The following is a 16136-nucleotide window of genomic DNA, read 5'->3' as shown; positions in this document are numbered from 1 at the left end:
AAATGTCTATTCTATACAAATGCGATTTTACATAGTCCTAATTGCAACTTATTAGAAGTACATTTCCAATAATTTACTTGTTCAGTACAAACACAAACTATCCCAACAATAGATATATTATTAAATGCTGCCAAAATCAAAGTTCATTTATGAAATAACATTCGTTATTTTAGTCATGGCGCATCTACACACGTTGTATTCGTGTGTTTAAATACTAAATATATAAAAGAAAAAAATATTTTACTCACAGGTTGCAAAACAGAAATAACTGGCGTAATGGTAGCAGCCAATGCATCAACCAACGATGCTTTGTAATAGTTGTCGGAGAAGTGGTTCTTCGAGTTGTCATTGTACTTGAATAGATCCAGGAGGAACCTGACCACTTCCGGAGGGCAGATACCGTGAATGTTGCGAAGACCTAGAAGCAGTAAAACATTGATAAATGATCCACAAACGTTCTAGAACTTCGATTGTTAAATGTTCACACAAATACGGTTAAATAAGACCGAGATTAGATTCAAATTATGGTTCCTGCATCAACAAGGTACAAATTATATGGTCATGGACATATTTAAGGGTATGTTAAAAAAGGTTAAAATTATCATGAGAACGTTCATATGAGCCACTGGCCACATATGTCAAAATATTCGAAATTAAAAGTCGATTGATCATTCTTTTTAAAAATGAAACGTTCAGGAATATGTGGTCAGTGATTCCTGAACACTAGAGTTCCTCTAAATGTAACATATTTTTAAATTAAGAAACATCACTGTCGTCAACATCTACCCATGTACTGACAGCAAACTCGGCTCAGTCCCAATTTGTAAGCATTTTTATTTGCAAGCTGAGATAGCCCCGTCTCTTATTTTGCTGAATTTTTACTGTGAAAATCTTTTGTTTATATTACTTTAAGAAATGAAATCAATAACGTCGAATTTTACCACCCAAAAAAATAGTCTAATTCAACGCCATGGTTGGCAAGAACAAACAAGCTGTGGCATGGTCATTGCCTGCACGGACAAATATCCTTTAAAGTGGTCTGTAAGAAGAGGCCGTACATACACCATAGTCCTCTTTAGGTTTATTTATTTATTAATATATATTACCAACAGAATTAGGGCGCGTTCTCATTATGTCGTGACGAAAGATAGTCGTGTAGTTTAAAATGTCGTGACTAGTATATTTAAATGAAGTTGTTCACACATAGAACAATACGATTAACTGTCATTCACGACTTTTTTGACGTTACGACGAAAAATAGTCATGACAATGGGAAGAGCTAGAACGACAGTCGTCTGACGATAAATAAAACTTCACGTTAAAAAATGTGACGACATATAATCGCAGCTTCAAACTATTCTGCCGTGCAAACGACAAGGCGGCTGCCGTAAACCGATAAATTGTTGTCATGATCTAGTGGGAACAGCTAAACACGATAGTCTTTCAACAATACAATAAACGTCCACGACACAGTCACGACAGATAGTCGATGGGTACAGGCTAGACGCGACAGTCGTCTAACGATAAATAAAACGTTACGACATAATGGCAACGCGCCGTTACATATATCAAACAGTATCACGAGATCAGAAAAGATTATCATATCTGTTTGAGAATTATACACAGTTTTGATAAAGTTATGTGTAATTCCGTACCTGAGAAGCATTACACTGTACTTGCTATTTTTGTAATTGTACAGGAGACGCGATTTTGTGTCTAAATTGCAGCATGTACAACATTTAGAATGGCTTGAAATAAAACTAATTAAGTTTTAATAACATTTCGAGCTACCCTAATTGGCGTACAAACTGCTTTTCGACACAAAATCGCTTCCCGTAAAATTTCTAAAATGGCGCTTACAGTGTAATGCTTCTCAGGTACGGAATTATCTGACATGCAGGTTTCATTACGATGTTTTCGTTCACCATTAAAGCAAATGACAATGAATTAAACTGCACATAAAACGAATCTCTCCAGTGAGGCTCCACACCTCAACGTCATAAATAATCCAACCATACTTCTATAACGCGTGCTATCTTCAGAACGAAACATAAAAAATATTTATTCTGTAAAAGAATTACAGCATAGTATCCACGCATTTCGACACATCTTCTGATTTAATACCATTGACCTACCAATAAATGGACGTCGGGTTCGCGCTAAAAAGTCCTGCTGTCCGCACCTGTAGTGCGTTAAAATCGCATGCAGAGCGTCAATCGCGCAACAGTCTTCGTTTAATCAACTGATACCACGGTTGTCAATCATGTAGTACAATATAATAATAACTTGTAAAAATTACTGCTGTAAAGTGTAAAAACGGGATTTTGTATCATATTCTCACTAAACGAATATATTGCATTATCATAGCTATCATTTAAAAGTGTTATTTTGCACAGTTGTACAGTATTTAATTCAAATTTATATATAAATGAAACGTAAAAATAAATTACAAAAAACCCAAAAATAAACAAATAGCTAACTGTCCTTTTTTATCTACACATTGCATGCGCAAAAGATGGAAAGAGACCCATTACGTCAATTTCGGCTTGGGATTACTTATCGGAAGTCAGAAAATACATTTGCCTGAAATAACGTTAGCTCGAATTTTCATAATGTCAAAGGTATTTTCTAGGAAGATTACAAAACAAAAGCTAATTTTGTATTTGTGAAAAGCGTTACGGTTTTATTATAAATCGGTTTTCGGAATTACAGATATTTGAGTTTACGTTTAGTTGGAATATCGGTATATTTCTTATAGTACTTATTTTTATTGTACTAGTACTTATTTTTATTGTACTTATTTACGCTTATTTTCACATTTGTAGTAATATTTGTATGTATGTACCTGCCTAACTCTTTATTATTTCTTTAAGTCAATTTGTACAAAATTCGACATAATAATACATATAAAAATTAATTAATATTTACGATAAAGGCTACTCCATTACTCGTGTTCAAGTAATTTTCAGTCGAATCTAAATATGGTGCATTTTGTTAAGTTTCCAGTAGAAGCTGAATATGTTGTTTTTGGGCCCTTAAATTGTTGCAAGCAAAATTAGGCAGTGCTGCAATGGCGTTACAATTTAAATTAAATGTTTTAGTTTTTTATATTTCGTTACATGTCACTACGTTTGTATAGGTTAACTTCAGACATTTTTTCGTGGTTTTTGTATTAGGCCCGACGTCCGTTTGTTGATAGGTCAATGTTTAATACATAATACTAAAAACAAGAATTGTGAATAAATAATTCGACTGAGTAACTAAAATATATTATACAAATATCTTTATTTCGGAATATTCATCCATAGAGGTTAGTAACAACGCACTTATAAATAGAGTTATTACTATAAATAACAATTTTTTCTAAAACTAATATGCAACCGAGACCAGTGCTCATGAAAAGAACCCTGAACCCTGTTTGCAATTATACTCAGGAGGCTGTTATCGCTGCCACGAACTCTATGCACCATGGAAGCCGCTCTTTTGCGCATGATAGCTGCAAAGCCATCGGCCTTAGCTATGGCGAACATTCCCGATGCACTGCAAAATCATGGCAGCTTCAACAACGTCCTGAATATGTTATTGTACAAAATTCGTAGGGCGCTAAGAGATTTTAGGGTATATTGGACCCAGAAGCTGCAAGTATAAAAAGATTGGCACTGTGCCTTGACTAGGACAATCTTTACATCATCACTACACTTCGCGAACCTACGGGCCAACATGTTGCCTCTGACTGCCAGCGCCCTGTGCTCCCTTTCTAATTTTAAATCGTCTTTTAAAGATTCGGAGACACAGTGCCCCAGATATTTAAATTTTGTGACTCGTTTAAGTGGAGTGCCACCTAGTATAACATCTAGTAGATTATTCCAGGGTTTCTTATCCGCTTTAAAAACCATTAATTCGCTCTTAGTCGCATTGTACTGCAATACATGAGTTTCTGCATATTTAGTACATATACTTATTAATCTACGAAGAGCGCTAATTGAAGGGCTCAGCAACACCATGTCATCTGCATAACTGATGTTGTTCACCGAAATTCCATCTATCGAGCATCCGACCTTGGTATTGCTAAGCTCATCAATTAATCGATTCATAGGGTCGTATTCCAGAACTCTACTCAATACTCAAGTCAGGACTTGAGTTATGTGGGAATTATGTGGGAGTCCCGGCGCCCTGAAAAAGGCGCTGCTCCTGGGTCTGGCATGGACCCAGGGGTGTACCCACTAAACCCCATCGGTTTGCCTCTCGCCGGGTTTGTGTCGGCGCCGTGGGATCATCTCTATTTCACCACGACGCCGCCCGGCCGCCCCGGCCACTAAGCCGGGGCTCCCGCGCCTATGGAGGAGAGGATCGGTTTTCTCCGCCCCTCTCCCCAGACGATTGAGGCCGTGCAATGCGAACAGGGGGAGTAAGGCACTGACCTACCGCAACCCCCAGAGAGGACTTTAAAAATTATTTTTAAACAACTCCGCTGTCCGGACCAGCTCGCTCACATCCTCAATACCGACAGGGAGGTTCGACCTTGGGCTTAATTTCTTAATCTCTTTCCAAAAATCTGAGAATTTTTTACCAGAGTGGAGAGATACTAATATGTCCATTTGTATTTGGTTTTTGTTTTTCTGGCACCATTTAAGCTTTAAGTATGTAACATAAATGGCATAATAGAGTGAGCGCTGTGCATCATCCACTTAGCTTCTTGTCGTCTCACTGGAAGAGCTACGACGCTGATTTTCAGGCTCAGGACAGTCATCATCCAACGCTTACATTAGAAACTAATATAATGGCTAACTTACCGGCCATGGCAACAGGTATAGTCTTCTGCAGGAAATAATGCTGCAAATTATCGAAATTGTTCTGTTTGATGATGTGCGGTGCGGCGAATGAGCCGAACATCTTGCGGAATATTGTCAACATTGCTGGCGGACCAGCCCAGGAACTGATCATGGCGTTTGCCACCTGCAATCATTATATTACTTTTAGACCCTGTAATTGTGGCACTGGTATTGACTTGATATTAATGTTTATGTAGTCAGTAGAAAAAAATAATATTTTTTTAATTCCACAACCAGTGAACAGTGAACCCTTTAATGAACAGTGTGGACTGGCATTAACTCGGCCAGCGGCAGAGGGAAGGAAGTTGTCGCTCAACCCGTCCTCATTCCCTGTATTCTAACAAGAGAAAGACAACACATTATGAAACACCCTTTGAAGCCTAACGACTTGACCTACCGCCTGTCAAGCAGAGGGTGGGTTCAAATCCGGGCTTGCACCTCTGTGTTTTTCGGAATTCATGTTCGAAATTTAATATGGAATTTACCTATTCGCTTAAGAAAAACATTGTGAGGAAACCTGCAAACATCTGCAAAGCAATTTCATGACGTGTGTGAAGTTCAGAATCCGCATTGGACCCGGGAACCACAGCCCACACCCGTGAATACGTTTTGATGCCAATTACGTTTAAATCCAAACTGTAAAGCCAGAAACAAGGATGTAAAGGCTCCGGCTCGTCTCAAAATACAGTAACGAAAAACAATATGTGGCTTACAGTATATTTTAAAGATTTAAGTGAGAATGAATGCCACACAACTTTAAGTGTTTATTATTTTTAAGTGTTTTTCAATACTCTATTTTAAAGCTAAACGTTAGTGTTAAGGCAGTAAATAGACGATAACCCTTAACCGGCAGATGGCTCAGTAATTTACTTCCAGGTATACGTGACTATCGAAAATTGTTCACCTTGGTCAAACAATGCGCAGCTCTACATCTGATTTTATAGAACGCCTGTTCATTCTCAATAGTGTCAGTCAAAGCCTTTCTGGTAGCAGGTTCTGGATAGTTGTGCAATGCGTCTATAGCCTCGCTTTGAGCTGTGACGTCACGCTCGTGACGTAGCTGATACTGCCATTGGTAGTCGGGCTGAGATATCACTGTGCCTCGCAAGAGTGACATTTCTGGGTCAAGACGGATCCATAAGACGGGGGAATCGCTGGAATTATAAAACATTTTAATAACAAATCATAATTCTTCATTGCTCGCCGCTGGTTTCGGTTTTAAGGAGAGAATTGTTAACGGTTTGGAAACATTAAAACTGTTCGAACGCTTTGCGTCGTTTTTATGATATCGACGTAACTGTAAAATTTATTTGAATGTGACAAATGTCTATAGATGTGTCATCCCTTATAATTATAACACTCACAACGTAACTTTCAATTTTGACGAAAACAACTTATTCATATAACATAATATAATTCTAAACCGATTTGGTGACGGGACGAACTAGTCATGCGTCTAGTGGTAAGCGACACCCCTGTCCATAACAGTTGCAGTGGCCCTCAGAGCTTTAAATCACAAAGACTTGAGGGGCGCTGCCTCTGTGCCAGTCACCCTGAAACGTAAGTTGACAAGTGCCTGTAATTTCACCACCACCCTTCCGACGCAGTAATGCTTTTGGCAGCAGAAATAGATAAGGTGGCAGTACTTCTCTTTATGAACTCTTTCACAAGGAACTCTACTGCTACTAAATCAATGTAAGTAACTTTTTCCTTGAAAATCGTAGACACATGTGACGATATTGCCAGATGAAAGTCGATATATATCGCTGTCGTGACAGCCTCTGCCAACTGAGGTATAGGCCGAGTCAGTAGATCTTACGAATTTCTATATGTGCTAATTGTAGGTGTTTGTATCGTGTTTAAACAGTTTTTTACCTTCAGCGCCACCTGTGAGAAACTTATGAAAGTTTCTTCACTCAAAATGTACGAATATCATGGCAGTAAAAACATCATGATTTGCAATAAAAAACACACGTGTCTTTAATAACCTCAAACTAAATTCTATGAAGTGTAGTCTAAACATTTTGCCGATATGTTGTTATGCCACATATAAATAATTTCAACAGTACGCATATAGACGTATAAATAAAAATACAAATAATATATTTGTTTCTCAAACAAGTCAACATTTTCGTTTGTTCGTTTGTAGCATGAACTGAAATATATTCTTTGGCAAATTATCAATTCTGTAATTATTTTTTTATTGAATGTCTGAACTTTTTTATTGGTTGTTTCACCACCATGATATTCAATTATTTTTTTGTGAAATTACTCCACTAGTTTGTTACAATTATTACCACAAGGATCGAACATTTACAAAAAAATCCTTAGATCGGGCCGGATTCAAACCGACGTCTTCAAGCAAAGCGACACTATGCCAACTAAGCCAAGGAACGAACCAGCGGACCTCACGATTTTTTCTATGTGCTTGTTGTCGGATCTTTGTATTTGGGTTTCAACCACTTTTTAGCCTTTTCTTTATTAATTCTGTCGTTAAAATTAACATTTTTTGTAACTATATTTCAGAATATATCTAGTCGATGACTAATACCATCCCAGTCAGCCGTGACCGTGGGCCCTGTCACGACCCCGAAACATTCGCTTGTTTTAAAATACATACTCGATCTAAATCGACTAATAAAAAAAAACTTCATAACTGGGATTGTTACAAAGTTTTTTTTCGGATCTAAATCCGAAAACAATACCTTGTAACAATCCCAAAACCCTAAGAACACCTTTTTCTTTTCATACATACAATTTCAAATTCCATAGCCCACATTGCGTTCTAGTGCCAATGATATATTATGTAGATACACACATGAATCACTTTATTAACAGTGCTTATAATCATATATAAAGTTACTTACTCCATAGCTGATAGATCCATGTCGACCTCCTCCCCAGTGCATAAAGGGATCTTTTTCTTTTTATTGCGTCTGCTCTTACTATGGCACGTGATGTCCGCCTTCACTACCGTGTTCTCAATTTGCAGCGTGTGTTTGAAGGTGCCGTCAAGCTCTTGCAGTTGCACCAAAAGGGGCCCGACGTATTTCCTTATGCCTCGCTCATGCACGCAGTCTTGACGTATCTCCAGTTCTACTGTGTTTCTGTTTAAAAAAATAAAATCTACAAATAAAAGTAAATCCTATACACGTTTACCTTATACGAACGATAATGACGGATGAAGCTTTCCAAGGACATACAACAGACATAAATGGACTGCATTCCAAACAATAACGTTTATTTCTCCATAAAATATAAGCAATTGGTACATATCGTCTCTGGATATATCTGAGTGATTTCAGGTGACTGTTAAATGTTTAACTTGTACTTAAGAATGAGAATGATGTATTAAAGTTAATTTTATTTAATATTATTTAATTTTACTATTACACAATAAAATGCGAAGCAATAGACAGCTTTATTTCTAAATAAGGCTGCCTATTGCTTCTGCTTTTTCATTCAAGCTTCGGTTAAGAGAATATTCCATCGTCATGTAATATATAAATTAAGTTACTTTAAACATTTGTTTTGACATAGCAGTAAATTGTTCGACGAACAGCACACTTTCAACATCTAGGACGCATATAACAAAAGTGAAGATCATCTTATTTACTTTTGGTTCTAGACATTAGATTTAAGTAAGATTGACATTGTTTCTAAAATAATATTATACATTTGGAAAATAAAAATGTACAAACCTTTTCCGATTGAACACAGAAGTGAGCTGAAACTTGGCGTGCCCACTAGTCCGGACCCACTGATCGACAAACACGGCCATATCCTTGCCAGTGACAGTAAATATGGCCTTCACAAACAAGTTAGTGGACAGTAGAAGATGGCCCCATAGTCCGCTACCGATTTTTGTATTAGCAGCGTTCGTTGCTAACGACAATTGCTTGTTGAACACTTGCAATAACAATTCTTGGCCGATACGTTGTTCTAACATACGTAGGACTAGATGAGACTTTTTTCTCATCACCTAAAAAGAAAACCGATGGTAAAACACTCGTACTGCTGTGTGAAGACTATACACAATATGCTTAAAATATTTTTTTTTTAGTATTAATGGCTTTGCCTTCGCATTTAGCCAATGAAAGGGTTGGGAAAGCAGAATTACAAATTTTGGAGGAGAAACGGAATTTGGATGAAAAAGGATGTGGTGGGTTGAGTGAGTTGATATTATTATTTTCGATAAATAAGGTCCGAACATTATACACATCTTTGTTACATAAATATAATAAATTTGTTATGGAGGTGGGGAGTGGGAATATGTTTTTCTACTCCCTGTAGTTTATGATGTAGTTTTAATTTGTCAATTATAATTTCATAAACCATATGACAAAGGTGCTCTTTTCGTTCTAAACCAAAATTCTATTGTCTATGGTACTCGCTAATGAACTCAAAATTTTCATTATAGTTCTGTCAGAACCATAACGACCCGGGCAAGGTAAAACGTCTAACGTGCATTTAGAAAATACGTAGAAGAGTGATTTAAAGTAATTTTTTTAAGAAAAAGAAAATCCTAATTCTAATTTTATTTGTTATAGGGAAAACTAGAAAGTTTCAGATTTCCCATATTGCAATAATGAAAATTACTAAGCAGCACAGACGCGCGGTTGCAACGCATCTAATTTGAAGGTCCCCTAACTCCAAAAATAAGAAGTAAGAAAATCAGTGAAGTTACTTTTACAATTTGTCTCTCACCTCAATATATCTGGGCGACATGGTGTGAACATTTCTAACAGGGAAGTAGAACATGTCTTTGGGGTCGACCCTAGCGCCGCTTGCTGGAGGCTGCCACGGATCAAGCACCATACCACCGTATTGCTCTTCGTAACCCACTACCTGCAATTATGATCACCATAATTACAACATATACTTATATATATTTACATTATTTTTTTGACTACTTTTCTTGCTAAATAAAAAACTTTCCTAAGTTTCTCACAGGTGGCGCTGACGGCAAAAAAACCGTTTAAACCCAATACAACGATCTACCTACAACAAGCACATAGAGAAATAATCAAAATTCGCTGCTTCGGTCTGTAACTTAGTTGGTAAGAGCGATCGCTCTGTTGTAGCAACAAATGCTGGTTGGAGCCCAGTCAGATCGACGGATTATTTTTTTTTTGTATTGATTGATCTTTGTTGTATCGATTATATCAATCAGTTATATCAATAATAATCACGATAATTATTTTAGCTTCAATAGTTCCCTGACGTATCGCAAAAGGCAAATGGTGACAGTTGGGTGTAATAGACAAATCGAAGTATGCGAGCAACAAAGGCAAGTTGGCACATATTAGTTAAGTGTAATTTACATGTAGTACATCTGCGTTTCTCGTTATCAGTACAAAAACAAAAAATAGGTTACAACTATACTGTCATAAAAGCCCCACAGATGGAGACCGCAGACTAGGGATTTCACATATGTTCGAAGTTAGCCCTACACGGTTGACTACAATTGACTCTCAACAACCGTGACTATGACTATGGGGCCTGTAAAGAGCCCGAAACGTAGGTTTGTTTGAAAAAACAAATATACGCGATTTAAATCCGGAAAAATAGTTTCATTTCCTATGTGTAACAATCGCGAAAACCTAAGAACTCCATACGATCTTGATACTTGAGTTAGTACAGAACTTGGAACATTCTAGTAAAATGGAATTATATAAAACAAGAATGTCATCATTACAAATAATTCAGAAAATACTATGTTATAGTCGTCATACCCACTATAATTATTAATAAACTGCTGGTACTATAGATCTATTTTTAAGAGGAATACATGAAAATAATTACTATTTCATGTATTTACTAATAGCAATAATGTATACTCCGTGTTAACTTGTCAAAAACTTACGACCACTTATAAAAACTATATAATTACCTCCTGCAACTCCTGATGAATCCAATATCGATATTCATTATTACCGAAACATTTCTTGGAGTACAGCCCGCACAAGTAATCCGGGATTCCCTTCGCCAGCCACAAATCTGACCAATTTTGCATAGTTATAAAGCAACCGAAGAATTGTTCTGCGACAGCCTGAGCCATTGCTTTGCGGCTCACATAAGTCTGGTCGATTATTGCGATAGAATGGAGGAGATGTGTACTCAATATCGACATTGTTGTGTACGCTGTAGAGTCGTCTTCAGTCTACAATTTTACAATGCATATTGGTATAACAATTAACATTATGTAGTAGCAGTAGAGCTCCTGTGAACATCGTACGTATTTCAGTCGTCAAGGCGGTTATGTCTGGCGGTGCTGGTGAAATTATAGGCACACGGGACTTGTCAACTAGTGTCTCAGGATGATGGGTGCAGTGGCAGTACCCTTCAGATCATTGCGATTTAACGCTCTGAGTGACAGTGCAACTGCTATGGATAGACATGTCGCTTACTACCAGGCGCACGTCTTGTTCGTCCCGTCACTTGGTATTATAAAATATAAATATAGGGTAAGGGCCCTTCCGTTCAAAACCGAAACACAGTAATGCTGACATTATTGCTTGGCGGCAGAAGTAGGTAAGGTGGCAGTACTTCCCTGGACAAACTCTTTCACAAGGAGTACTGCTACTATAATTACTGCTATTATCATCGCTCTTATCTGATTTGTAATGTCCATTTTCGTTTTGATTTGTTTATTTGTGTACATATCAAATTCGTATTTAGTCAGCATTTGTTGGATCCTTGACTAATTAATACATTTAAGTTTATCCTGTAACCGAAATATTGCCTGGAAGAGATTGATATCTAGCAAACAAAAGCGGCTGTAATACCTGTCTTTTGCTTTCTTTTTTGTATTTGTTCTTGTGTTTGACGACCGCCATGTTCAAGTGGCTTGCACATCGGTTTTCATGGTTTCGCAATCTCTCGAGGTCCCGGATTCGGTCGCCGGCCGAGTCAATATAGAAAAGTAACTTTTCTAGCCTCGGGTCTAGTTGTTTGTGGTATTGTCGTTGTTTCCGATTTTCATATGAGTGCTTTAGTTACTTACTTTGGGATCAGAGCAATGTATACGATATTGTCTAACAATTATTGTTATTTAATTGTATTGTACATTTTTAAATGACAAAATCATACACTTAACTGGCTCCGTGGCCAAACGGTTACGACTGCCACGCAGAGGTCCCAGTTTCGATTCCCGGGCCGGGAGAAATATTTGTATGGCCTATATTTATTTCTCTCATGAGTTTGGGTGTAATTTGTGGTTGTTTTTGTGTGTTCATGACACCCACGACACAGGGTTTCCCTAGTGCGGGGCTACGTTGAGTGTGTGCGTTATTATTATTAGTATACAAACCTCATCCACAAAAACTTGTTTATAACAAGGATAAGGGTATCTAGTGGACAACGTCTCCTCATAGAATTCAAACGCCTCATGTACATAGCGCACTGTGTTTTTCAATATCTGCATCAAGTTGGGCAAGCAGTAGTGCGTCACTTCGTTCATGTGTGGATCCACGTAGGTTTCGAAAGGTCTGAATGAAATTGTAATAATTAGATTATTATTCCGTCCTTTATTAACCAATTTCAAAAAAAAAGGAAGAAGTTCTGAACTTGGAGTTTTTTTTGTGTGTGTGTATGTTACGCGATTACTCCGACATTTGCGAACGGATTTTGATGATTCTTTTTTTTTGGAAAGAGAGTACCTCAGTATTGGACCCATTAAATTTGAAGAAAATATTCCTCTTCCAAGAGTGGTAACTAGGGGATGAGTTCGGTTTCGCGAACTTTTCGATTTCCATAAAACTTGGCAAATAGACGTAATTCCAATAAAAAAATCAATAAGCAAACTTTTTAGGTCAATTTTTTTAAATAAAAAAGTTATACTTATTATTTTATACACTTCTAAACTTACGGCTTGCATTATCATACACATATTGTAATATAATACTAACATTTCAAAACTGGAATAAACCTACGTAACATTGCACCTCCACTCAACCAATGATCAAGGCCAGTGCGTCTTGCCGAAGCACCGAGATAATAGGTAGGTGTGCAATACAACCTATTAAATTATTGAATCGTCTTTATTACTTTGTTTCCATTAATGTTTTCACAATATGTGTGTTCTGATGTACGATATTCTGAGTAATTTAATTACTTACCCTATAGCCAACGCAATATTAGGCGCACAAGCTGGTGTATTAACAACATAATGGAATGTCTTTCTTCTATGATCAGGGGTATACACTACGTCCAGCAGTTCACCGCATGATACTGCAGTCAAACTTTCGTCGACTGTAAACTCTAGCTTCCAGGTGCATGGCTCTGCAAAGCTATCTACACATGGAAACCAGAGACGCGCTGACTTGCCGTAGGTAAACATGTGCGCCGATTTCTGCAAGAGAATGTTACACTATATTTACACACTCTACCTGCAATTCATTATGAAGCTTGAGGACAAATTGTCGTCAAAAATAAAATGTCCCTGAAAGGGAGCTTTTGTGAAAAAGTTATTTGCAGCAAGTGTTTTGGTAAGAGCACAAACTGGTTTCAGATGGTGACCGTTTAGAATTTTAATTTTTTTAGGACTTCTTGTATGTCTGGTAGAGTGTAATGAATTTAACTTACTTCACACAAAGCTAAATACAAATAACAATTTCTTTTACCATGTTACAATTATAAAATCACTCAAACTTACAGGTCCCATGATAAAAACGTAGACTGCAGTGTAACAAAACTGACCGTGACGAAAGACCTGAAATTAACTACCAAGTGCCTCGACACAGTTCCACGCGTTTTGTTATCTATTAAAGACGGTAGAGGCTTACAATTTCAATTCTTTTAATGGGAAAATTCTTTCCCATCAAGATCTACCAATATTAAAAACAAAGAATAAATAAAAACAGTCCTCATATAGAAGGCGAATGCAGTCTCATGCAATGAAGCATGATCAGGCAGTCACCCCTACCAGGCGCAACGCGAAGATCGTCATTTGAACTGCCACAGATATGGCTTAGCAACGAGCCAGCTCTCTTTCTAAGAATAGCACGAAAGCCATCTGCACATTAATGTACGAAACAAAGCTCATCACTGACAAAAACTCTAAGGAATAAACTTTCGAATTCATAGGAAATTAAACTATTTTTTCGGATTTAAATTTAAATTTCGAATTCATTCTGGTCAGAGCACAATACCCTCGGATTTAATTTCATTACTTTGTTATTCATAGTATAAAAAGTTTCCTACTTTGAAACCAGGTCTGTTGACAAGTTTATAAAAAAAATATTTAATAGCATAATATTACCTCTACCAAAGTGCCCTCTCCTTCAGGCACAACAAAGTGCATTCCGCCCTGTGGCGATTCCAATGAAAACTCAATTCCAATACGAAGTCCGCGACCCTCACCAACCAAATGTGCTGCCTCTTCAGGCACTTGGATGTGCAGTTCACCAGAATTATGATCAGGGTCTATTCTTTGCGCTGCTGACAAGTGACATTGGGAGAACATTTCTAGAGATCTCCTGAAACATCAATAAAAGTAAAAAAAAAATGTAAAGACAGTATCCAAAATAGCACTGCGAAGGTTCCAAAATGTGTATCTGGTATACTATATTACAAGTTTCTGCGTAGTTTAGGTACCAGTATCTTGAAAAAATAATGTAAACACAATTTTTGTCTATTATATTTTGGTTCATGTACATTACTATCAGTATTATTCTAAAACGTAAAAGGATGTGTATTAAAAAGACTACTATGAATATTTTACACACCAGCAGATGCTAATGCAGATGCTGAGTTTTTTACTCTAACACCAGTGAATGCTCATGCGGATGCTGATTTTGTCTATTTTAAAAAAAGTGAAAAATGTACAGTCAACAAAACATCAAGCTACACATTGACGTAACTTGTTCCAGGGTACCATTTAGGTCATGTTATGACTCGAACATCAGTAATGAATATCAGCATTGATGAATGTGGAGGCTGATGTGTATGCAGACATTTTAATTTATGCAAAGGTTCGTAAATTATTCCAGGGTACCATTTAGGTCATGTTATGACTCGAACATCAGTAATGAATATCAGCATTGATGAATGTGGAGGCTGATGTGTATGCAGACATTTTAATTTATGCAGATTATCTGCAGATGTGAATGCTGATATTCGCGACAATCCTAATTAATACAATAATGTTCTAGAGTAAGTAAGTACTAGGTACTTACTCTAGAACATTATTGTTTAATTAATACAATAATGTTCTAGAGTAAGTACTAGGTACTTACTCTAGAACATTATTGTTTTAATCAGGGTTGTCACATACATATGTAATAGCACAACATCTTCAGTTTAAAGGTTAAACTCACCCAAAAAGCCAAATTGACTAACAGAAGTAATTAAGATTTTGTATTTTACCCGCAAAGGGATTATAATGTTATTGTATCTACAGCCTTTTTTGCAATTTCATAATGAAGGACACTACACACTTACAAAATTTTTCTTGTAACAGATGTGCCTCCCAATGAAACGAAAATACAAAATACTCCTTTTTGACCATAATGGGACTTAGGGTGTTTTACCTTTTAACCGACAATGTGTGTTTTGAATTTAAACAAGAGACAAAAACAAATAAATTACTAAAAACCAACCAGTAGCAGCTAATAGACAAGTCTGTCAGTAAACAAAATGTAGAACAAATGGAACTTACGTATTAGGGTCAGCTTGACAAATATCCAGAAACGGATCACAGTATTGGAAGTTTGCCTCATACTGGTCGTTCAGACACACCCTGTATATACGACACTGCTTCGAGTTGAGCCGAACATACCTCAAGTTGTCCTTCAACGGTACTATTGTCAACTCTACGAAGCCCTGCACAGTAATGTGTAAGAAAAAAATAACATCTATAATACCAAAAAAAATTTCGCTTATTTTTATTTCAACTTACGATAATGCTCTTCCTTTCAAAGCTTATGCCCGTGAGACTCAATATTTGATGGGCTGTAAAGAAAATAAACAGCAAATAAGTAAAAATGTCACAAATAAGATAGTGACAAGGGAAAACTTGTAAAGATACTTATAATTTGAATGGCCGACAATTGTCGCCTGTTCTTTCCTTCTTCATAGTTGGTTTTGAAGCTTTTTTTTTAACATTTCCATGAAAAATTATTGAACAATCCACCACATCAAGTAAAATTGATGCAAACTAGTAATATGATCTCTACTCCGCTACATTTATTTGCATTGAATGGTGTTCTAGTAGCCTGTCAATACCCTCTTTACGAGGCGTTCTTATAAAGAGCAGCATAACCATTGACTCACAATGTTAAGTCAATGAGCATAACAAGATTT

The 16136-nt window shown here is 36.9% G+C and overlaps 1 protein-coding gene across 1 annotated transcript in view; it reads right to left on the bottom strand.

Annotated features, from left to right (window-relative positions):
• Positions 1 to 16098, bottom strand: part of LOC113237094 (transcription initiation factor TFIID subunit 2) — a 29259-nt gene extending 13161 nt beyond the window's left edge. Inside the window, exons 1-13 of the mRNA XM_026473361.1 lie at positions 16059 to 16098; positions 15733 to 15848; positions 15493 to 15656; positions 14095 to 14311; positions 12953 to 13185; positions 12145 to 12322; positions 10726 to 10995; positions 9540 to 9680; positions 8534 to 8814; positions 7700 to 7939; positions 5737 to 5986; positions 4794 to 4956; positions 249 to 418 (exon numbers count right to left, since the gene is read on the bottom strand). Coding sequence (XP_026329146.1) covers positions 249 to 418; positions 4794 to 4956; positions 5737 to 5986; positions 7700 to 7939; positions 8534 to 8814; positions 9540 to 9680; positions 10726 to 10995; positions 12145 to 12322; positions 12953 to 13185; positions 14095 to 14311; positions 15493 to 15656; positions 15733 to 15848; positions 16059 to 16098 — 2463 coding nt within the window. The remainder of the gene's footprint in view (positions 1 to 248; positions 419 to 4793; positions 4957 to 5736; positions 5987 to 7699; positions 7940 to 8533; positions 8815 to 9539; positions 9681 to 10725; positions 10996 to 12144; positions 12323 to 12952; positions 13186 to 14094; positions 14312 to 15492; positions 15657 to 15732; positions 15849 to 16058) is intronic.
• Positions 16099 to 16136: the final 38 nt, after the last annotated feature.

This window comes from Hyposmocoma kahamanoa, unplaced genomic scaffold (assembly GCF_003589595.1).
Source record: "Hyposmocoma kahamanoa isolate Upper Pololo Valley unplaced genomic scaffold, ASM358959v1 93, whole genome shotgun sequence".
Classification (NCBI taxonomy): domain Eukaryota; kingdom Metazoa; phylum Arthropoda; class Insecta; order Lepidoptera; family Cosmopterigidae; genus Hyposmocoma; species Hyposmocoma kahamanoa.
Note: the sequence above shows the minus strand (reverse complement) of the source record. Positions and strands in the feature narration are given on the sequence as shown.